A 23,054-nucleotide genomic window follows, 5' to 3' on the forward strand; every position below is an offset into this window, starting at 1 on the left:
ATTGTAATTTCTTTATATTTTTTCCCTCCCAGTTTAAAGAATTCCAATTTTCCATTTCTCCTTAATTGACCTACCCTTTAACAAGAGTTTGTTTTTTTGAACAGTGAAGAAGACGTGGGAGGACATAGAGGACATCTCATGCCGTGATTTCATTGAAGAATATATCACTGCCTACCCCAACCGTCCCATGGTGCTACTTAAGAGTGGGCAGCTCATAAAGACTGAATGGGAAGGCACTTGGTGGAAGTCACGGGTGGAAGAGGTGGACGGGAGCCTCGTCAAGATCCTCTTCCTGGTAAGGTCTTTTCCTAGGGTTGTGGGAGGCTGCTGTGAGGGAAAGAGTAGCTGTGTGAGAGAAGTTAATACGGGTCACTTTGTATCCAACAGTCTCCTGTCTCTTCACTCCCACTTCTAGTCATTTATTGTCAGACTTCATTTCTAATGCTACATAGCAAAATGTATCTGAGTAAGTTGATATTAAGTATTCTCAGTGTGCAGGAAGTAGGCATAGATTCTGCCTTGCATAGCTCTCTAGCTCATGGAGAAAACACATATGTGATAATAGGGGCATAGATACGAGCCTGAATTCAGACCCATGCATACTGTGCTGTGCGCATCATTCAGTATAGTTGTTTTCCTTAAAGTTGCTGCACACCCGAATTAGAGAATAGAGCCATTGCTCTCTTTGGGTTAGGTTACTGTGCACCTCTGCTCACGACATTTATGTTAGCACTTTCTGAAGGGGCTTCATGTATAGTTTGGTGAATTTCCCCTTCCTTTTTCTGTATGCACCATATTATATTTTCAATTCATTAACATTTTAGTTGTGGCCAGCAGCACTGTTACTCATGTTTATATGAAGCTTATCCAACACAACCTCTGCTGGGACATGTATTACATGAATCTAGAGTTTTACCACTGTGCCTGTCCCAAATGATCATGAAAAGGCCATGTATGTTGATTCTGGGGTTTCAGATAAATTTTGGCAAGTAGACAAATTCACAAATCCAGAATCTGAATAATGAGGATTAGCTGTATATTCACTGGACAGTTAGTACTTAGTTATGTGTGATGCTTTATGGCTTGTGTGGAGTATAGGTTAAATGTTTTCTCTCCTCTTGTGTGCTTACAGTCTAAAGTAGAAACAAGATATGCCAGTAGATCAGTTTTTAATATCATTTATTGAGTGCTTTCTGGTTTACAGAGCCCTATAGATAGCACTGTGAAAAGATATAGAAGAAGGAGCATCTTAGGTTCTAGGGCCTAGGATACTTACAGTTTAGTTTGGAAGGACAAACAACACATGAGAAAAATGTTAATAATTACCAAGTAGGATACAAGAAGAATACAAATTAACTCATATGAAAATATAATGAAATTTTATTCTTGTTCCATCATGGAACAAAATGTGATTGAAAAAGAGAATAGTTAGGTGGCTCAGTGGATAGAGAACCAAACTTGGAGATAGAAGATTCTGGGTACAAATTTGACCTAAGACACTTCCTAGATGTGTGACCCTGGCCAAATCCCTTAACCCCCCATTAGCCCTTATTTCTCTTCTGCCTTGGAACCAATACTTAGTATTGATCCTAAGACAGAAAATAAGGGTTTAAAAAAAAGGAAAGAAAATGAGGGTCCTTGCAGTGGGGAGGAATTTAGGGATCATCAAAGGAAATTTCCTCAGAGGAAGCAGCTTTGGTGTGCTCCCCACAAATGACAGGACAGACTCCGGCCTCTCTCCCTTCTCCCCCGACATCAGGATGACAAGCGGTGTGAATGGATCTATCGAGGCTCAACTCGACTGGAGCCCATGTTCAGCATGAAGACATCCACTGCTTCCACACTGGAGAAGAAGCAAGGGGGACAGCTTCGAACACGCCCAAACATGGGTATGTTTCAGAAGGGCCCTAGGGCTTCCCCTAGCCTATGGGTGAGGGAAAATCAGAGAGAGAGAGAGAGATTCTGTTAAAATGTTATCATTTTGCTTTCTTGACTCATTATAAGTTGTTTTGTTTTTTAAATTATGACCACTTTGCTGGTCCATCTCTGTGATGTGGCATTGTACCCTTTATGAAAACAGCATACATTTGTGATAATATCTGGACAGGTTTACAAGTTGGGGTAAGTGCTATAGAATGGAGTTTTCTCTTAGAATTTTGTTAATTAACAATGGATGATCATTGTCAGCATAATCTGATTTATTGCATTATCTACAAGCACCCTGACTTTCCCTCCCTGCTTTTCAGAAAACTTCTACCATCTTGCATACTTTAAAAAAATAAATAAATATTTACCTGAATAAGACATAATTTGGAAAGTAAATCTGGAGGATACAAAATTCACATTGTGGACCAAAGCCCCAAACTAAGGCCTTTTGCATTATCCATGCCACTATTCTCCTCATATTAGTGTGGATAATAGAGAATTTAGGGTAATTCTATCCAATTATTTGCTGAAGGTGCTACTGTCTCTTTTCTCTTTCATCCAAAGGAGATGAGGGTACATGGTGGAGTAGGACATAAGCGGCATTAAGGTAAGCTACTCCCTGGTCCATATTGCTTCCCCTGCCAGGTGCTGTGAGGAGCAAAGGCCCTGTGGTACAGTATACTCAAGATCTCACCGGTACTGGAACCCAGTTCAAGCCCCTGGAACCACCTCAGACTACCTCCTTGCCTGCCCCTACCCTGTCCCCTCAGGTGACTGAGTTGGAGTAAGTATGATTCTTTCATGTTCATGGGCCCCTTTTGATCTTACCCCACCCTTTGGGGATGCCGAAGGCTCTTTCTCAACCCCTTTCTCATGATGGCCATCTTTCCTTAACCTGCTTTTCTCTCTCCAGAAGTCTGGAAAGTCAACTCGCCCAGGCACGGAAGCAAGTGGCCAAAAAGAGCACATCTTTCCGGCTAGGTTCTGTGGGTTCTGGTCATTCATCCCCTACATCCCCTGGGCTTAGTGAGGTGGTCCCTGGCGGGAAGTCTGGAGTTACCCAGACAATCAGGTGAGATGAATCAGGTGCAGCCTAATGGGCCCTAAACAGTCTACAGCTCAGCAGCTCATGGTCCATGAAGGTCTATTGTGTAAAATAAAGAGAAAAACCAATTTCTGACTTCAGGAAGTTCAGATAAGTGGAGGAAAAGAAAAGAAATGGATGCCTAAGTCACAAACTGTGTCCCAGGAAATGTAGGAGCAGTGTTGAGGGATTCAAATGGCTGGGGCCAGGAAAGGTTAGTCTGAGACTTCCTGGAGGAGAGAGTTCTAGACCAAGGTGAAGGAGAATAGACCCATGGCACAGTCCTGGGAGGGTGGTGTTTGAGGCTGGTGAAGGGAAGCTTTGAGGGGAGGAGATGGCATGGTTCAGCCAGGCAATTTTAGGAAATAGGGATATTTAGATGGGTTCCTTGAGGCGTTTTGATGGAATAAGAAATGGAGGTCCAACTCAAGTTTCTGAGGAAGACAAGGTGAGAATAGTTGTATTATAAAGTAGAGGTAGAAAATAGAGTGCACTTATTAGACTCTGAAGCATGTGGTACTTGCTGTACAAAGTTGGCCACACATGAAATAAAAGCTGGATTTAGAGTCAGGAAGACTTCAAATCCCACTTCAGACCCTTTCAGCTGTGTGACCTTGAGCAAGTCACTTAATCTCTCTCCACCTCAGTTTCCTCATCCATAAAATGGAGATAACAACACCTAGCAACCCAAGGTTGGTGTGATGATCCCATGAAGTTACATCTGTTCAGGGCTGTGCAAACCTTAAAGTGTGGTATAAAATTGCTAACTTGGTTTGTAGTCATAATAACTCCCATTCCTATAGCACATCAGTGTGTTGCCGAGGTACTTTCCTTAGCAGCAGTCCCATGAGGTTAGAATGCTGGATGTAAATCACTCAGCAGCTAGGAGAGGAATGGCGGTTTTGAGGGGTTCCTGAGCTCCTGTCTAATCTACCTTCTCTCCCCACTAACTGCCTTTCATCAGATTGCCACCGGGATCTGCAACCTCTGCCCCGACATTTCCTGCTTTCCACGGTATGCTGGAGCGGGCTCCCACCGAGCCCTCCTATCGGGCCCCAATGGAGAAGCTTTTCTACTTGCCTCATGCCTGTAGCCACACCTGCCTCACTCGAGTTCGGCCAGTGAGTAATGCTCAGTACCGGGGCAAGAACCCCCTGCTGGTTCCTCTGCTCTATGACTTTCGAAGAATGACGGCCCGACGCCGGGTCAACCGTAAGATGGGCTTTCACGTCATCTATAAGACACCATGTGGCCTCTGCCTGAGGACGATGAATGAGATTGAACGCTACCTCTTTGAGACAAGCTGTGATTTTCTTTTCTTGGAAATGTTCTGTTTGGACCCGTATGTTCTCGTGGATCGGAAGTTCCAGCCCTATAAACCTTTTTACTACATCCTAGACATCACCCACGGGCAAGAGGATGTTCCTCTGTCATGTGTCAATGAAATCGATACCACCCCACCACCACAGGTGGCCTATAGCAAAGAGAGGATCCCAGGGAAAGGGGTCTTCATCAACACTGGCTGGGATTTCCTTGTTGGCTGTGACTGCAAAGATGGTTGTCGGGACAAGTGAGTTGAGTGTTAGTTATTTTGATTTCCCTCCTGGCTCTTCTCTCCTTTCTCAGCCTCCTATTTTTCTTCTTCAGCTTCTCCCTTGTATTCTTTATCCCTTTCTTTTTATTATTCCTCAACCATGGCTCTCCCCTAAGGTCTCTGCTGATTAGAGGTAGGAAATGGTAGGATATTAGGTCCTGTATTTTTAAAAATAAATTTGGTCAGATATCTGCCTGTCCCTCTCCCACTTTGCTTCTTTCTTCCCTCATCATTCTGACTTTGTTGGCTTCTTTCTTCCTCATTACTTTAGTAAGTCATCTCTGTTGTTTCTCTCTGTAAGTGACTTTTTTTCTTATGTATGTGTGTATATCCTTCCCTTTAAATATAAGTGTTTCTTTGTGGAAGAATCTCTCTGCCTTCTCTTTCTCCATTGTTTATTATTGGCTTCATCCAGGTCTAAATGTGCTTGCCACCAGCTGACCATCCAAGCAACAGCCTGCACCCCAGGAGGCCAAATCAACCCTAACTCTGGCTACCAGCACAAGAGGCTAGATGAGTGCCTTCCCACAGGGTAAGTAGGAGGAGACTGAGCTGCAGACATGAAGGAAGTTTTTTGTGTCTATTTTGTTTTTCTTTGTTTGCAAAGACCTCCAGTATTCTGGAACCAAAAGGAATACAGAAACAGTTGCATTTTGCTTTAAAAAAAAAAGGCATTAAGTCAACTTGAGTTCCATTATTTTGCCATCATTGAAATGAAATAAAAGAATGCTATTGAATGATCACTACAAGTTTTGCTTTAAGGTATAGGATGATCTCTTTCCTAGGTATATGGTTTTTATGTTATTCATCTTAGATGGCAAGTGAAATTATTAGAAATCTATTTTGTGGAGTTTCATTGGAGTTACTATAGGCAGAATCCTATGCTAGGCACTAGATACAAAAGAAATATGTAAAACAAGGGCCATGCCCTTAAGGGATTTACGATATATATATATTTACAATGTGTATATGCAAAACAAATTTACATAAAAACAATGTGCAGAGAATTCTTATCCAAAAAAGAACAAGGTGCTATATTGCCACTAAAATTCATAAGCACCAAGCAGTTGTGAAACCAAGAGATATCAAGGAGTAATTAGAGAATTCTTCTAAGAGGAGGGAGAAGAACTAGAGGTTAAAGGGAGTCAGAAACATAGATTGGCAGGGAGGCCATTCTCAATGGAAGCAAGGTTGAGTCAACATGGGGCTTACATCCTTGAATTTAAGGGTGTCAGAAAACAGAAGCCTAGTACTTGGGTAAATATGTAACCTGTGATGCAAAATAGGCAAAGAGATTTGGGCTAATGTTGACACTGAAGGGAAGAAAAATGAACCAGTTGCAGTCATTCTCTTTCTCAGTTATCTGATGAACTTTCATACCAGAAAGTTAGATGGCTATGGTCTAGCAACTAGGTCTTAAAGGAAATTAAAACGGTGATATTAAAAATCTTAGCAATTGCAGCCACACTCTAGTGAGCTGATTCCTCTGCCCTTAGAGAGCAACATTAGCCATATCCTTTTCACCAGTCCATCTGCTAGCGTTGAACAGCTGAACAATATTTTTTGAAATTTTGAGCCATCCCACACATTTAGATGGTAGCACCTTTAGGAGATCTGTAGCCGTGGTTACTGTTATGGAGATCATGTTATGATCGATTTTAATCTCAACTCTCCACAGGGTATATGAATGTAACAAGCGCTGCAAGTGTAACCTGAATATGTGCACAAACCGCTTGGTGCAGCATGGGCTGCAGGTGCGACTGCAGCTATTCAAGACACAGAACAAGGGCTGGGGCATCCGTTGCTTGGATGACATTGCCAGAGGCTCCTTTGTCTGTATCTATGCAGGTTGGTAGGGTGAATGAAAGACTTGGGATTGGAGGAGGTGTCAGAGACCATTCATCCAACTAACAAAACTTCAGCATCATTCCCAGCCAGAAACCACTTAAGGACAAGGACAAATTAGACGTGTAGAGACTACTCAGTTGTTAGACCCATGGAATGGGGAGTAATGAAGGGCCTTCCCCAGAAAACATTTTTGAGATCTGTCTGAGTAAGCTAGATTGCAAAGGCTTCCAGACTAGAGATGAGAGAACCTCATAAGATCAGAAAAGGCTAACCTTGGTCAAAGTAAATGAATTTAGATGTCTAATAGAACTTCCTATCTGACAGTAGAGAGACTTGTTTGAGGGAAGCTAAGATTTTTTGTTTCCCCTAGAGAGCTCACTTAGCATAAGAGAAACCTGATTTCTCTAGGCATAGGGGAGAGACATGAAGAAATAAAAAGGGACATGGGAGCTGATTAATTAAAATTTAGAGAATTCCCTAAATCCACCTCGGTGGGAAGCCAAATAATGGTTTTGTCATCAAGGAGAGAAGATAACAGTCTTATGTTGGTGGGTTTGGAGATTGGAGGCCATGAGAAAAGGGGAAGGAAAGGAATGGAATAAACTTGCCAAGAGATCCCCTTCTTTCCCAGGTGCCTTTAATCCCCTCTTTTTCCATCCAGGCAAAATTCTAACTGATGACTTTGCAGACAAGGAGGGTCTAGAAATGGGGGATGAATACTTTGCAAACTTGGACCATATTGAAAGTGTGGAGAACTTTAAAGAAGGTTATGAAAGTGATGCCCCCTGCTCCTCTGACAGCAGTGGTGTGGACTTGAAGGACCAAGAGGATGGCAACAGTGGCACTGAGGACCCTGAAGAATCCAATGATGACAGTTCAGATGATAACTTTTGCAAAGATGAGGACTTTAGTACCAGTTCAGTATGGCGTAGCTATGCCACCCGGCGGCAAACAAGAGGCCAGAAAGAAAATGGGTTGTCTGAGACAGCCTCCAAAGACTCCCGACCCACAGAGTCTGGGCCCCCCCATTTTTCTGCCCCAACATCAACTTCTGTAGGGGGATGTAAACCTCCTTCCTCTGAGGAGACACCGAAGAACAAGGTGGCCACATGGCTAAGCTGCAACAATATCAGTGATGGTAGCTTTGCCGACTCAGATAGCCGATCATCCTTCAGGACCAGCGAGGGTGGAGATGGGAAGGCTGGGGGAGGCCGTGGGGATGGAGAGAAACCCTCCACCTCAGGACTAGGGGTCAAAGAAGAGGGAGATATCAAGCCATCCAAGAAAGAGGTGAGCAATTCAGGAAAGCTTCCAGGAGCTGAAACTTGCATAGTGCTTATCCTTACTATAATCAGCTTTCTTAATTATCACTGGGGTAATACACTTTCTGGATAATTATTAGCAAGTGTTTAATATATCCCAACAGCTTTCCCTCTTTACCCAACTAAGTTGGCCTAGGTTGTCATCTTCCACCATCAGTTGAAAATATGTTCAGGGAGTGATTCATTTTAATATTATGAACAAAACATTAGCAAGAAATAATCTAAGTTCCAGAATCTCTTGTGAATTTTTTTGTATCATCTGTTATTTGGGGTCACCCATCCCCTGTCCATACCATCCTTTAGTGGGCAGAACAAACAAAAGTGGGCTTTGTAGACTCTCTTGTTCTTATTCAATAACCTCCATGTTGTGTGAAAACTGAAGCTCAGGACCCATTGAGCCCACTCTTGGTCCCTAAGGTTTAGTTCCCTGGAGAGTTGCCAGAAGGCCCACCTTCCTTTGACGCCACTGTGACTGTGTCTGAGATCAGGGTTACTGCATCTGCCCTCTGCCTTTAGACTGCCTGGCCTGCCCAGTGCTGACCCTTGGGCAGGGGAGTAGAGTTGTGGGATTTAAGAAGAAAAAACCTGTAACTTTGCTATTGTTTTTCAGGAGTCTGATGAACAGAACAAGATTTTGCTGTAAGTATCTTCCATTACTAACACCCAGTTTTCAAATCTAACTTCCACCATAGTCTGAAGATGATGAGAAACAGCTATCCGACCCACACACTCCCCCTTTCTGTTTTGCACACTAGGCCTAGTGAGGGTTCCAGGACTTTTGGCTACAATCCATCCCCCGTGAAGACTGAAGGTATCAAGCGGCCCCCTAGTAAGACCAATATGCATCAGAACCGGAGGCTCATGGGGCCTGCCCAACCCAACCCTGATGTAAGTAAGCCTGCCTAACTTCACTTTTCTCCATGGGTCTGCTGGTCTTAGTCCCCAGGACCAAGAAAATGCATTTTTACTGTCTCATGGTCATTGTGATTTTGATAGTTGAGGCTAGAAATAGGGTTCTTCCTTTTTCTTCCATGGCTCATTGAGGCTTCTTGCCTCACTCCACACCATGGTCTTAACTTTCCTCCTGATTCAGTCTCACCCTTTTGCATTTCTGTCCTTTACCCTGCCCCCACACTCCATTTTTCCATCTGTTCATTCATAATGGAGAATTGAGGCAGAAGAAAGACAGAAATTGGTTATGGATATGGAACCCAGATTTCCCCATCTGTGGCCTGGTACGAAGTACTACCCATAGTTCCTTATCCCTCATCCTTCTGCCAGGATGTTTTGACACTGTCCAGCAGCACAGAAAGTGAGGGGGAGAGTGGGACAAGCCGAAAGCCCCTGGCTGGTCAGACTCCAGCCACAGCAGCTGACAGTGATGACATCCAGACCATCTCATCTGGCTCTGATGGCGAGGATTTTGAAGACAAGAAGAACCTATCTGGTACTTTGGGTGAATTTAAAGGGCATTTAAGGGAGTTTAAAAGCTGTAGAAAAAAGCCCAGAACATAGTACCCAGTCCCACCATCTCCCTTCCAGCAGTTAATGTGATTTTACTTTTTATATCCTCTTCCTTTCCTTAGTTTGCTAATTCTCTTCCAGCAGCTATTCTGTCAGGTTGGTGTAAATTTACCTGGAAAAAAAAAAAACCATTTAAGGTTTTGCTAAGCATCCCAGACTATGCCAATCTTTGGTGCAATGCCTGCCAGGAGGAGCAAATAAGTGACCTCTTAATACTATTTTAATTTGCACCGGTGCTTTAAAGTTATTCTCTCATTTGATCTCCATCCCAAACCTGTGAAGTCAGTGCCCACCTGAGGAGGTCACATAGCTAGTGTCAGAGGTGGGATTTGGCTGCAGCCCTTACCTGGTTCTCGGCCCTGGACTTTCTCCCAGCCTTCTTCTCATTTCTCCACAGGCCCAGTCAAACGTCAGGTGGCAGTGAAGTCCACACGTGGCTTTGCTTTAAAATCAACACATGGCATTGCCATCAAGTCAACCAACATGGCATCCGCAGACAAGGGCGAGAGCGTGCCCGTCCGTAAGAATACGCGCCAGTTCTATGATGGCGAGGAGTCTTGTTACATTATTGATGCCAAGCTAGAAGGCAACCTGGGCCGCTATCTCAATGTGAGCTTCCTCTTCCCACTGTTTCAAAGGTTCCCTTGAGACAACACTTCCTGGGGACCCCAAAATGGGCATGTTTGTGGCCCCCCCTTGTCTCTTAGCGTTCCCCTACATTGGTCCCTGTCCTTAAGCCCAACCTTATTCAGTGTCCCCACCCAAAGCATAACCATCCTCTCCTTGATCCTGACTTCATCCCGTTTCCATACCCACAGCACAGCTGCAGTCCTAACCTGTTTGTCCAGAACGTGTTCGTCGACACCCATGACCTTCGTTTCCCCTGGGTGGCTTTCTTCGCCAGCAAGTAAGAATCAGAATAGAAGAAGGGGTCTGGGGGGGGCGGGGGGGGGGGGGGGGAGTCCCAAGGTGGAAAGTCCCCAACGTTTTTGCCCCTTGTCTTTTTACATCTGAACTAAAAGGGACTTGGGACTCTTGAGCTCCCTGCTGTGTCCATTCTCTTGTTTCCCATTCTCTTTTCCAGGAGGATACGGGCTGGGACAGAGCTGACCTGGGACTATAACTACGAGGTGGGCAGCGTGGAGGGGAAGGAGCTGCTTTGCTGCTGTGGGGCCATAGAGTGCCGAGGACGGCTTCTTTAGGCCTCCTTGCCACATTCAGAACCTTCTGAGTCATCTCAAACTAGGTCTCCTTCTCCAAAGGACTGAAGCCCTATCCCCCTTCCTCTAGTAGATCAAAATGGGAACCCTGCATTGTGAGGGTCCCTTCCAGTGTGGTGCTATCAGGCAGGGCCCTTGTCCCCCCACCCCCTTCCACTGTTTACCCTCCCAGCATGTCAGTTTGAGGAGATCCCAGCCTATGGACAAGGCCCTTCCATTCTCGTTCCACCTTCCCCTCCTTCCAGCATTCATGAGTGTGGTGGACCCGATCTGTCCCCCAGATGAAGGTCATTCCCCCCTCCTGCTCCCAACACCAACTTTGTATTCTTCCTTGAAAATCTTTTTAACAAGGAGGTATATCTGTATTTCTCTGGTTTGAGTTTTCTTTCCCAACTCCCTTCTCCAGACAAGGGAGTCTGATCCTGTGATCTTTGTTCCTCTTGCCCACACACACTGTTCTAAGCATCCTGTACCATCGGTTAGTCCCTTCCCCTGCCCATGTGCCACATCAATTTTAAGGGGGTCAAGGATGGTGTGTGGAATTTTACGGTTAGCTGTGAAGATGGAAAAGATACTGTTTTCTTGTTCCCCACCAAATCCCCATGTTCTCACATGTCTGTTGCCATGTTTTATTTAATCTTTAATATATTTTAATTAAAAAAACACACACACACAAACAGTACAACATTTGGTCTGTGGGTTTGAAATGGTCCTCTCTACTGCAGTGTCTTGTCACCCTCCTCTCCCGTGTCTGTCTGTAGTTCAGGCTTTCAAACTGAAAAACTCCAAAGTACAATAAATAAGTAAAACTAGTTGCTGCCCCACTTCAGTCAAGCTAGCCTGACAGGAGGAGGAAGAGAGTAAAAAAAGAAGACAGCGAGTCCTGGCCAGGGGCAGCAGAAAAGGAAATGATATCCTGGTGCTGAGGCCCCCCAGCTCATACACCCGAATTCTAAATGTCTCTGGTTAGAGGAAAGGATTAAGCAACTGGGCTTTGGTCCCCAGTTTAGCAGGGAGCCAGGAATAATTAGGAGGATGGTCTAGCTTTGGCAGAATGAGACCCAAAAAGGGAATGTAAGGCACACTGTCTCTGGAGCCCTGCATCTGAAACTATGGTAAGGAATGTTGTTCCCCTCATTCTGAACCCAGGCTTTGGGTGGGGGAGGGGAAGGGGTTACCCCCCAAATGGATGACAGAACCGGCAGTTTAGGGAGGGGGAGGAAACCTCCCCTTGTAACAGAGGCTATGGACAACACCCCTCACACAAGACGGACAGAAGTTTGGTTTACAAGGCAACTGGGCAACCAGGAAAAAGGGCAACTGGAGGAAAAGGAAAGGGAGAAAATTTACCCTTTCACTCCTATCCCCAGATTTTGGTGACCTCTGACCCCTACCCCCCAAGGACTATCTTCCCCTTGTGGGAAGGGGTGGTTTCTTGGCTTTATGAAATCAGGCTGGGGGGTTGTAGGGGACCCCAGGCTCAGTCATTTTTTCTGTGGTTATTGTTAAGGATGGGGTGGCCATTGGCTAGATGATGGTTCTTCATTCCTCCACCAGTGACATTTTCTTCTCCCTCAGAACTCTCCGTCTCTTCCCGATCACTGCGCTCATCTTCCACCAGCTAAGAAAGGAAAGAAAGCCAAAGATTAGGGGCTCCCTAGAAACTTCTTCCTCCCCTTCCTTGAAGGTCCTAGTTTTTAAGTCAGGGAGCATACTTAATATGAAGGAGAACTAAGCTCTTCATTCCTTTTGATATGATTTGTAGCCCGGGAATAAAATTCATTAGGGGCAGTATGGGTGCTAGGAGACACAAAATGGAGTAGGTCCTCACCTTTCCAGTTAGAAATTTGTGGGCCATTCGAAGGATGAGGTAGGCCCAGAAGATGTGCAGGACTTGCAGCACCCCCATCATGGAGTTGAAGAAGTAATAACCAAAAAAGGCAGGATACAGCTCCAGTGGGTACACCACTGTGCAGTGCAGGATCCTGAGGGGCAGAGAAACAAACACTGGGAAGGCTGGGGAAGAGGAGATCACATGGTCTAGGGACAAGGGCAACAAACAGGACAAGAAACAGATGGGGGCCTGACAGTGGAAGAAAAGCAGGGAGAAACCTATCTCCTAAGTAGGCAGCACCCCTGACCTCCCACTCACCAGAAGGGTAAGATGACGAGTCGAGTGATGATGAAGACAATGGCGAAGACAATGAAGATATTGTTGCATGTGTTTTTCCATCCAGCGTAGTTAAACATCTTGGCTGACTGCACAGACACCCCCAGCCCCCTGTAGCCATCATCAAGGACTCCATCTCCCCCACCAACATACACATATAATACATATATGTGTGTGAGGGGGTATAATATATATATGTATATAACCGGGACATTGGCATTGACCCCTACCCCAACCCACTACCCCCAAAGGAGGCAAAAAGGGTAGAGGAAAAGGTTTAGGATGCAGGGAAAAATTATTTGGCCTGGGCTCTTGGGTTAAGGGAGTTCAGGGGAATCCTGACCTCTAGCAGATAGTCAGAAGAGTCATGGAGAGCCATGATGAGTGTCCCTGCCCGGATATAGTTGACAAACCAGGAGAAGCTGATGAGGATGATGGTGGCTACATGGTGGATCACCTGCTCTTTGAAATCCTAGACAGAGATTAGAGCTCACAGAATGAGGACTTTCCTTTTTTCCCCCAATCCCCACTGTTCCCACTGTTTTCCTATTTCTAAATATCTTTCAACCCACCCCTCAGGACAAGGTCCTTATCCACCCTCTAAAATAGGGGTTCTTAAACTGAGGTCCATGAATCCCAAAGGGGTGGGGTGTTTATAGATTTTGAGGTACCTTGGGTGGGTGGGAAAAAACTGGATCTTTATCTCAAAATAATTGGTTTCTTTTGTAATTGAGTCTCATTTTATTCATTTAAAAACCCTCTGAGTGGGAGCAACTAGGTAGCTCAGTGGATTAAAAGCCAGGCCTAAAGATGGGAGGCCCTGGGTTCAAATCTCACCTCAGACACTTCCTAGCTATTCGACCCTAGGCAAGTCACTTAATCCCCATTGCCTAGTCCTTACGATTCTTCTGCCTTAGAACCAATATACAGTAACAAAACAAAACAACCTCTGAGAAAGGGTTCATAGGTTTCACCAACTGCCAAAGGGGTCCACCACACTAAAGATTAATAACGCTTGTGCTAAAATAAAAGAATCTGAGATGATTTCACGTCCTTATTTCTTTTTAGACTTAGTTCAAATGGTCAAATTAAGAGCTTCTAGAAGTAAATGGGGGGGAGGGGGAAACCAGTACCTAAGAATTCCCAAAACTGCCCCTTTACCAGTCATTTGACTCACCTTTCGTTTAACATCAGAAGCAATACTGAAGAGAAGGGACCAATAGAAGGAGAGCTCGATCATATAATACCAATATTGGGAAGGGATGGTTGTCTAAGTGAGAAGAAAATCAAGGAATACTGTAGCATGGAGGATGTCCCAAAGCCCCACTGTACCCACACCATACTAACTGGTTTTACAGTAATACAATTTATCCAAGGATCCTTCCCAGGTCTCCAAATTCTCTTAGTTCCTTTCCAGTGTTACACATTCCCTTCATCTCAAGTGTCTGTCCCAATCCTACCCCACCACAAAATTCTCTTTGCCTCTATGCCTAGAGTAGGATTTGTGGCCCCTACTTTTCATACCTGAATGGGATAACCTTTCCATACTTCCTTCATGTCATAGAACCAAGGTTTCTGAGAAAAGATAGTGGCAAATCAGAGAAGTTGAAATGTTGAGGAGAGGACCAAATCTTATGATTACGTTCCTACTCTGCCAAACTTCCAACTCCTCCCTCCTACCCTCACTCACATCCACAATGACTGCCATGCCAGCAAGGAAAGCAATAAGATAAAAGGTGAATCTCCAGCTGGAAAAAGAAGCAAAGGTGACTCAGTGGGATGGGAATAGGAAACATAGACTCAGACTACCCACCTATCCTCATAGCCCTTTACCTCCATATCAAAATATAGAGAACATCACAATATCTGCAATTTGTTATTTTCCACACCCAGCCACTCCCTATCCCCTTCAACTCCTTCTACACCCTCTTGGCTGTGTTGCCACCTGGCCTCCCGGAATTTCTTGAGTAGGCTTGGCCGGTCCTGATTTCGTCGTCTACGGAACCATCGCTCTACCTGACGGCTTGAGAGTCCACTCTGCCGGGACAAGAGTTCCACCTCTGCCTAGCAGGGTTGGGGAAAGACAGAAAACTTAGCAGTGACTACTCACTGAACACTGACCCCACCCTCAGTACCTTCAATAATCTCTAGCATTGACACTTGAAATCCCTCCCCTCTCCAATGCTTCTTTGCCTTATTTTCCCTTTAGTGGCTGAGGCACCAGACTCCAGCCAAGACCTTGTCTCCAAAATTGGTCCCTTTATTCGCTAATATTGATATGCCCAAGGATCATTATTTCAGAGCTGGAAAGGATGGAAGAGGTCCTATCACAGTCTAATCTCGTTTTAAATGAAGCCAGTCAAAGGGGGCTAAATGCTTGACCAAAAGTCACCCAAGAAGCAAAGGATAGAGCTAGGAAGTAAACCAAGGTCCTTGGGATTACAAAAGTCAGGATCCCCCATTTTCCAGCTGCCTCACCAATTTTTTCTCTCCAGTGATCACCTCAGATGCATCCTTTCCCTCCCTCCCCTGCTAAGATCTTGCATTTGCAGGGCAAGGAGGCTCAGGGGTCTTGCAAGTCTCTCATTCTTTATACCTGTTTGGGCTGTTTGCCATTAGTACAGTAGAAGTTCTCCAGAGTTGGGTTGGGGGATGCACGAAGCCGAGTCTTCTCCTTCACATTTAGGAGGGCAGCCAGCGGTGTTGCCACATAACTGGGAAAGGCATCTGGTTAAAGAGAGGGTCTATCCCTTTCAAGACCCCCTATGATATCTGATGTTGGGGGTGGGATGGGGATGGACTGGAAGCTTGGAACGTTCCCTTGGGCCTCAGTTTCCCAAACTCAGAGTTGGACAGAGGTTGTTCCCTGGCACCCCCTCTGGCCTCCTTTGTTTCCTACAACTCTGGACAAAGCATCTTGTGTCCACCAGTGGCTTGGGGGGAGGGGAGAAAACAAATGGCCTTTGAAAGAATAGCCTGGGGGAGTTAAACCCTTAGGCAGACAATGCTGCCTTCATGGGGAGGGCACCCTGGGGACACAGGAGGCAAGAAACGGAGTAAGGACACTAGGGCCCAGCCACCAATAAAAACAGCCAGTGATCATTAGGTTGAGAGGCAAAGAGAGCAAGTAGGAAGGTCAATATGCTCACATCTCAAAGTAGTGTCTGATAATGAGGAAAAGCAGGGCAAGGGGCAAGGTGATGTAAAGATCAGAAGCTTTGGCATAGACACGCCCATCACGGTCCTCCAGATCAGCCCAGGTCAAGTTCACAGGTAGCCACAATCGCTCCCACCAGAAGTAATCATATAGTGTCTTCAGCATCCTGGGGAACCCAAGAGGGAAAGAAAGAAGGCATCAGGAAAAGGAGCCATCAGGATGGGGCAGAAATGTTAGTGATTGTAGCATTCTAAGGGAACCATGACAAGGTTTACTAAATGAATGTTTGGGTCAGAAGAGTAGAGATCACTCCTCATTCCCTCATAGTTTGGTTGAAAAACTTCAATGGGGGGAGGGGGAGGGGGCAGCTAGGCGACTTGGTGGATTGAGAGCCAGACCTGGATGTCATAGGGTTCAAATCTGGCCTCAGACCCTTCTGAGCTGTGTGACCTTGGGCAAGTCAGTTAACTCCAAATGCCTAGTCTTTACCATTCTTTTCTGCCTTAGAACTGATACTTAGTATTGATTCTAAGACAGAAGGTAAAAATTTGGGGGAAAAAAGGAAAAGAAAAGCTCAATAGTGTTACTTTTCTAGACCTCTGTAAATATGAGCTTTAGGGTCTAGACTTCCCTTTTGGACCCCAGAATGGAGGGACCCAAGCTCAGGTTTGTTTCAACTTACTGGCTGATGATTAAGATTCTACCAGCTACTAAAATGACTAAAGACAGAAGAACCCTACCTATGCCCCACTTTACATCTTGTCCACCTCTAAACTGACTTGTCTCTGAGAATAAGCAAAAAAGGCTTCCAAAACTAGGGAAATTTTCTCCTCTTCCCCACAGTCCACTGATGGAATGGGCAACAAATACCTAGAAAAAAGGAGTAGAGAGAGGAGTGACTGATAAACAGAAGAGGGGACAATGGGTAAAGAAACTTTGTAGTACAGAACTGTTCCATCAGACTCTTGGCCACAGGCCAAACCCTGTACTTATAGTCATTGGACTACATGATCCCAGACCAGGGAGATCTTCACCAACTAGCAATCTAACAGACTGACTCAGTTACTCAGGGCTCCAATTTTTTTGGGGGGGGAAGGGAAGCGCCAAGGAGAGGAATGGCAGGTCCCAATGTCTAGGGGGATTATGAACTATATTATGTTGGGACTTGTCCAGAAAGAATACCCGGCGCGTGCGCACATGTGTTTAAGTACCTACTACCACAGCTCTCTAAATCCTAGGAAAAGTCTGCCATAGTGATACTAGTAACTAGTACTAGTACTCTTACTACCACTACCTCCTAGGAGGATGAAAGGGAAAATGAGGCTTTAATGACAACATGGAGAAAAGGAGGACAGGGTGATCTGGAGGCAGAGAAGCAAATGTTCTTCATTGTGGAGGAAGAGATTAGGTGAAAAAGAGGGGTTTTTAGAGTAAAGATCAGCATTCTCACAAAGCATAGGACCCAAGAATTAGGAAAGGGAATAAACAAGATGGCTCTATCAAGTTACTATAGTAATGATGGTATAGAGATTGATCAGGTCACTGTTTTCCAGGTTCTCTAGCCCTATCTCCATTCCATGTTCAAGAGGGGTCACTAAGAAAGAATTTTATCCCCAGAGCTCCCAGTATGTTTTGGTAGGAGAAATGTGATTTCTTCCTCCACAATGATGAATATAAGGAGTTTGTTCTTTAATTTATAAACCAAATGGTGGGATGGCAGAAGAGCATAGACTATCCTTAGATCAAAATCTATCTCTGCCTATCCTCTCTTCCTCCTCTTCCTCTTTCCCCTACCCCCTTCCTAAAACTTGCAAAATGCCCAGTCATGGACAAATACTCCCAACTTAAGGACTTTACCCTCTTGTGTCTCCACTTCCCCTCCTTGGTCATTGCCCTCAGAAAGAATCAGAGGTCAGTCACTGAAACTAAAGAAGCTTAAGGACCTTCCTTCTCCTTCAATTTATTTCTCCATCTATACTAGGACTTTTTCATTTGAATTGCAAGAGAAATTAAACTTTTTAAAATGAGAATAATAAAATTATCCACTGTGAAATCTCTCCCTCAATCCTATCCTCAAACATGTGGGAGGTTAATGGGTATAACTGAAAAGAAGGAAGAGACAGGGTAAGATACTTAATAATAATACCACCATAGAGGGATAAAAGTCCTACCTTCAACTATTCCCTCTTTTCCTTTTATCTACTCAACCAAACTGGGGTTAGAGACATATCTGCCTGCCAAATAGGCTTTATACTGATGGAATATAAAGCCCAACATGTACCAGGACTAGGCTCTAGTTATCCCTTCACAAAGATAGGCAGGGGAAAATTTCACTTGCTCTATCCCTGTTATAAGTGTTATGTGCTTAGAGATCCTGGCAAGGATCCTGAAGATTGTGGGAGGAAATCTTCTAGCCTTTGCTTCTTTCTGATTCTAGGAGCCCAGTTACATCTTGTTCCTGGGTTGGAGTTAGCAAGGAAAAGAACCTAAGAGTAAATCCAATTCAACTCTAAGACCTTCCCTCCTCCCACCCCTCTCCCAGGCTTAAGGTAAAGTGTATGTTGCATAATGATTAGAATAATGAATGTTTCAAGTTCTCTAACCACAACCCTTTCAACCCTCCTTTTCCTACTCTCCTGTACCCTCCATTAGCAGCAGCTCCCTTCTTCCTTCTCAGCTTGCCTGATGGAACTGGGAGAGGCACAGCAGGGAAATAGATGAATAAATGGAACAGATCTTCATAGCTCTGCTCTTAAATTCTGGTTCCTGTAAAACTTTTAGGCTTCTGCCCCCTTCTCCAATGGACTGCTTAATACCCATGAATCAAGTGAGAAAGAGCAAAAAGAAAAGATCAGAGCAAGAAAGCTCTCCGAGGGAGAACAATATGGACTCCCCCAATCCCAAGTCTAGTCCTCTGCTCTTCAGATTCTCTACTGGACTCTCTTTTACACACCTACCCTGGCCTTGCCTTTACACAATCCTTTCCACTCCCAGGGAATGCCCCCTAAAAACAAAGATACCTACACACACAGAGACACAAAGAGAAGCAGTTCTCCCTCCTCTGGAAACAGAGACACCACTTTCTGAGGCAAAAGCTGGAGAACTGCCAGGATAGCAGAGATTTCCTAGGCATTCGGTTACAAGGAACTTGAGCTGTGAGCTGCCCAGCCCATCCCTTACCTTGTTTCTCATTCTAAGCCAAACCCTCCTCACAACACTTTTGGGGGGGAGTCGGGGAAGGTATGAAGCACTGAGGTTAGGAATGTAAGTTTCTGGGTCAGGATAAAAGGGGAGGCCAGTTATATCTTCTGTCTCCTGTCATATTTGTAGGGCAACTATAAGATCAGAGACCAGAAAAGCCTTGGAAATCCTTCCTTGTAAACTTAATTTTTAAGTTACCAGGCAATCTATTGGGGGGAAAGGAGGAAGAGGAAGGATAGGGGCAGGAGAGCTGATGCACCAGACTACTTTGTAGACACTCTTCCCCCTCCCCCCCCAAATTAGGTCAGAGTGTTGGGACATAGAGATGAAAAGGAAAAAAAGAGGCCCTTAAGGTCATCTGACATGAAGCCCAGCTGGGTCTCCTTACGTAGGAGCCCAGCACCCAAACACAACAGGCCCAGGCTGAGTAAGGCAGATAAAATTGCAAATCCTAGGGGCAAAGATGAGCTGACAGGTTAGAAAGACTGAGGATCCAGGTAAGAAAACAGAATAATCAGAAGACAAAGAAAAGAGGGAAGAAAAGGAGCCCTTTTCCAGAATTCTAGGAGAAAGTAAACAAGTTGCCCTGGAGAAAGGAGTAGAAGGTAAGAAATGGAGTTCTCTTTGGAACTAGACTCTCCATTCTCAGGCAGGGCAAAGTCCAAAAGGATTAGATTGAGAAACAACTGAGAGACATTGGTTACACAAAACGCCAGATGCAAGTATCTATACTCAAAAACAGTCAAATACTCTTATGAGCCAATACACACACCTAATGACAGTTCCCCAACTGGCCTAGTGAAAATGGGAGACACTTCCCCAGGTCGAAGCCTTTCTCAACTGGTAGCCTGGCGCCAAAGAACTTCAGAGGCCCGTGGGCTTTGTCTAGAGCGTCCAGGTCAGGGAACAAAGTTATGGCTTTGGGGCTGAAGGACTGCCTCAAGCTAAGCTGAATTAAATTGGTAGTAGGAAGGGGATAAAACCCAGGAGTAAAAGAAGCCCCCCAAATGGGCCAAAGACTTTAGCCACATGCAATTAAACCACTTGTCAATTTGCCTTTCCCACTTCTGTAATTAGCAACCGACAGCAGCAAAAACCAGCTCAACCAGCATACCCGCGCCCCAGGCTGCATACATATACACCCCATAACGGTGCAGGAGTGGCAGGCCCAGAGGAGCCAGAGCAAGGTCTCTTTAACTACTCCTTCCCGTTTCCCGTTAAGCAGATGAGGGCTGCTAGCCTCTCCAAGGTGGTCACAACAGGCAATCTTTTTCCTTCTCTGCAGGATAATGAGGTGAAAGGAAGCCCAACTCCACTCTGCTCCCGGAGAAGGGCACGGTCGGCTCCCGGGCTACAGTAAACAGTCTCTGAATTCTTTTTCTTTCTTTTTGCCTCACCTCTAAGCCCGAGGGCCAGGCCCGCACCCTTTTGTAGTCCTGGGCGAGGCTTCCCCCTCGGGACCTGTTGCCCAGGGGTTGAAATCTCCAGGCCTGGAGCGGAAGGGAACGAGAAGACTGAGCCCAGAGGTGCCGGGCGAATGGGCACGTTCGCCATCCCCGCCTTGCTGAGGCCAAGGGCTGGGGGCCCCAACCCAGCCCGGCTCAGGCCTCGTCCCTCCCCTGGACGTCCCTTCCCTGCCCCCCAGGCTCCGGCCGCCATGAGTAGAGCAGTCGGAGGCCTGAGAAGCAGCGGCCGGCCCTGGCCCCTCCAAGCCGGGGAGCTCGGGCGCCTCGCCTGCTCCCCAGCCCTGGGGACTGGGCTAGCCGCCAGTGGGTAACCCCAAGAATGGAGGCTGCGGCCAGGGACGGGCCAGGGCGCCCCTCCGCCTGGACCAACCTCGCCCCGGTCCCCTTGCCGTGCTCTCCTCTCGGCGCCCTCCGCCTCCCCCTCTCCGGACCCCCAGGTGCTGGAGGACAGCGGAGACTTACTTGGCAGGGGTCGCGGTGGCCGGGCGGTCCTCTGCTCTCACTCCCCAGTCCTCCCTCCTTCTCCCACCTCCTGACTCCAATGGGCTCGGCTGCTTTCCTCTCCTCCCCCTTCCGCCCTCCCGCCTGTCCGCTTGCTCCCTCCTCCCGCCACCGGTGGAGTACGAATCCCAGCCTTAGCCGAGAAAGAGCAGAAAGCTTCTGCTCGAGCCGTGGCGGGAGCCTACGGGGCGCCGGGGAAGTAGGTGGGGAAGATTGGGCTGGGCCGGCCCGGGCAGGGGCGGGGGCAGGGACGGGGGTCTGCTACAAACCTTAGCAATCAATGGCCGAGCCACAGATCGCACTCCCACCCACCCCCACCTTAGCTTTGCAGCCTGGGTTTGGGGACTTTCTGGGTGGTCAGAAAACAGATTCGTCCCTAGTGCTGCCTTTTCCCCCCTCCCCCAATTCCTAACCGAGTCTGGCAGGCAGAAATAGGTTCTTGGACTTGGGGAAAATGTGTACTTTGTCACTTGAATTCTGAGCGCATCAGATGGTGGCGAGTGCCTCCCTAGGCAAAGAGTGGGAAGTTGCGGAAGGTCGGAAGACTTTAATGACCCTAAAGATCACTCAAATATTTGAGCTGGCAAAAGGTGGTCTAGCAAAGGGCTGGTGGGCCTGACCTTGGCCGGACTCAGCTAGGGTCTGGGACCCAAGAAAGCTTCGAATACTATTCAAATGAGAAAGTAAGAGTGAATAATAAAAATGGGATGTGATGACGGTACCCGGTCCCATTCACCTCTACCAGACTCTCTGCACCCTAGCCTTATTTATAGATGCAAGAAAATTTCAGCTCAATTGCCTGCGTCTCTAATCCTCCAAACTGGCGATTTCACCACATTCCTTATCGTTTATCTTCTCAGGAGAACCTAATGTCAAAGGTTAGGTGTTGGAGGCGCTTCTCCACCCTTTGATGCTGGAGTGCCTGGAACTCAGTGAACCCCCAGACACACTAAGAAAGATACAAATGAGCATGGTTGATTTCCTCCCTAAAGACCACGGCTTTCACATCATCCATCACCACCTCATCTGACGTCAGTCATCACCACCTTTTTCCTGACATCCTTTCCTTGTAGAGAATGTGACTAATGGTCTAAGACTTATTGGGTAGAGGGAAAGGAGCAGGAGGCTAACACGTTTCCCATCAGTTAATTTGTTATCTTTCTGCAGATGTGCTTTAGCCCAAGTTTGAAACTTCATAATCCCCCCCTTTAGAGATTCCATTCCAAACCCAGGCTCCCAGAAGTTCTTCTCTCTGCTTCTCCAGCCCTACCAACTATTTCCCACCTCCTTCTTAGTAGATCTTGTTCATCAGCTTCCCTGGCCAAGACCAGTAACCTAGTGCCTTCTAACACTATAATATTTCCTAGAACCCTTTCCAATTTTAATTCTCCCAGTTTCCCCTTCTCTATTGTGCCCATACATCCTAGTTATTCTGAAACAGTCCAAAGAAAGAGTTTAAGAAGATAATATTTAAAAAAAAAAAACCTCTTACTTTCCATCTTAGAATCAACATTGTGTATATTGGATCTAAGGCAGAAGAGCAGTAAGGATTAGGCAGTGGGAGTTGAGTGATTTGCCTGGGGTCACACAGCTAGGAAGTATCTGAAGGTAGATTTGAACCCAAGACCCCCATAGATGAGAACATTTCAATAAGTTTTTGCAAAAGGGATATCAGTTTTCAAAACACATGCCCTAATTTTTTGTTCTGAAACAAAGACCATTATTAGTTCATTAGAACTTATTAATTCTGCTCTCTCTCAGACTTCTAGCTCTTGATTTCTCTCTACATATCATTCTTTTAGCCTGCTTGCTCTCCATATTTCATCGATTCCCCATCTCTTTCCTAGCGTTTTCTCACTCCTCCAGAATCCCTGTTCTTTCTCAAGCCCACAATAGCTTCCTATGCCCCAGTTTCTATTTAGCCATAGTCCTCAGAAGTCCTCATCTACTGATATTTGTCTCCTTTTGGTGTCCCCCAACTCCCTAGTCCCAGGTGCCCAAAAGTCTCCTTTCTCATACCCTGCTCTCCCAGATCTCTTTC

The 23,054-nt window shown here is 45.9% G+C and overlaps 2 protein-coding genes across 13 annotated transcripts in view; one reads left to right on the forward strand and one right to left on the reverse strand.

Annotated features, from left to right (window-relative positions):
• SETDB1 (SET domain bifurcated histone lysine methyltransferase 1) overlaps positions 1–11,198 on the forward strand; it is a 28,486-nt gene extending 17,288 nt beyond the window's left edge. For 2 of the 8 annotated variants that reach the window (XM_016429155.2, XM_016429154.2), the window contains exons 9-22: positions 105–295; positions 1,721–1,889; positions 2,572–2,710; positions 2,840–2,998; positions 3,975–4,580; positions 5,020–5,136; positions 6,283–6,452; positions 7,114–7,742; positions 8,385–8,413; positions 8,530–8,662; positions 9,056–9,221; positions 9,696–9,907; positions 10,117–10,205; positions 10,383–11,198. In XM_016429155.2, coding sequence (XP_016284641.2) covers positions 105–295; positions 1,721–1,889; positions 2,572–2,710; positions 2,840–2,998; positions 3,975–4,580; positions 5,020–5,136; positions 6,283–6,452; positions 7,114–7,742; positions 8,385–8,413; positions 8,530–8,662; positions 9,056–9,221; positions 9,696–9,907; positions 10,117–10,205; positions 10,383–10,500 — 2,927 coding nt within the window. In that variant the 3' untranslated portion in view covers positions 10,501–11,198. Of the gene's footprint in view, positions 1–104; positions 296–1,720; positions 1,890–2,490; positions 3,146–3,974; positions 4,581–5,019; positions 5,137–6,282; positions 6,453–7,113; positions 7,743–8,384; positions 8,414–8,529; positions 8,663–9,055; positions 9,222–9,695; positions 9,908–10,116; positions 10,206–10,382 lie in introns of those variants that run through there. The other 6 variants (XM_056819345.1, XM_007485398.3, XM_016429156.2 and 3 more) reach the window with 5 other exon arrangements.
• CERS2 (ceramide synthase 2) lies at positions 11,136–21,418 on the reverse strand. Of its 5 annotated transcripts, XM_056819350.1 has the most exons (13): positions 20,883–20,986; positions 20,444–20,536; positions 16,586–16,715; positions 15,838–16,011; positions 15,285–15,402; positions 14,634–14,752; positions 14,379–14,436; positions 14,213–14,263; positions 13,866–13,958; positions 13,032–13,160; positions 12,671–12,777; positions 12,350–12,503; positions 11,136–12,139 (listed from the first exon to the last, which is right to left on the reverse strand). In XM_056819350.1, the coding sequence occupies exons 4-13, from the start codon at positions 16,008–16,010 to the stop codon at positions 11,999–12,001; spliced, it is 1,143 nt and encodes a 380-aa protein (XP_056675328.1). In that variant the 5' UTR covers position 16,011; positions 16,586–16,715; positions 20,444–20,536; positions 20,883–20,986; the 3' UTR covers positions 11,136–11,998. The 5 variants fall into 5 exon arrangements, with proteins under 5 accessions (XP_056675328.1, XP_056675325.1, XP_007485458.1 ...); XM_056819347.1 differs by lacking the exon at positions 20,444–20,536 and having other exon boundaries at positions 20,975–21,212; XM_007485396.3 differs by lacking the exon at positions 16,586–16,715 and having other exon boundaries at positions 20,975–21,212.
• Between the last annotated feature and the right edge of the window lie 1,636 nt (positions 21,419–23,054).

This window comes from Monodelphis domestica, chromosome 2 (assembly GCF_027887165.1).
Source record: "Monodelphis domestica isolate mMonDom1 chromosome 2, mMonDom1.pri, whole genome shotgun sequence".
Lineage (NCBI taxonomy): Eukaryota > Metazoa > Chordata > Mammalia > Didelphimorphia > Didelphidae > Monodelphis > Monodelphis domestica.

Bases quoted from the DNA above. Each gene is read 5' to 3' on its own strand.
- CERS2 (XM_001365863.5), bottom strand. From the start codon at position 16,010: ATGCTGAAGACACTATATGATTACTTCTGGTGGGAGCGATTGTGGCTA. The intron at 13,161-13,865 runs GTGAGTCAAATG...ATCTCTGTCTAG, and splicing joins CTTCTGATGTTAAACGAAAG to GATTTCAAAGAGCAGGTGAT. The intron at 12,504-12,670 runs GTGAGTGGGAGG...TCTGCCCCTCAG, and splicing joins CTCGTCATCTTACCCTTCTG to GATCCTGCACTGCACAGTGG.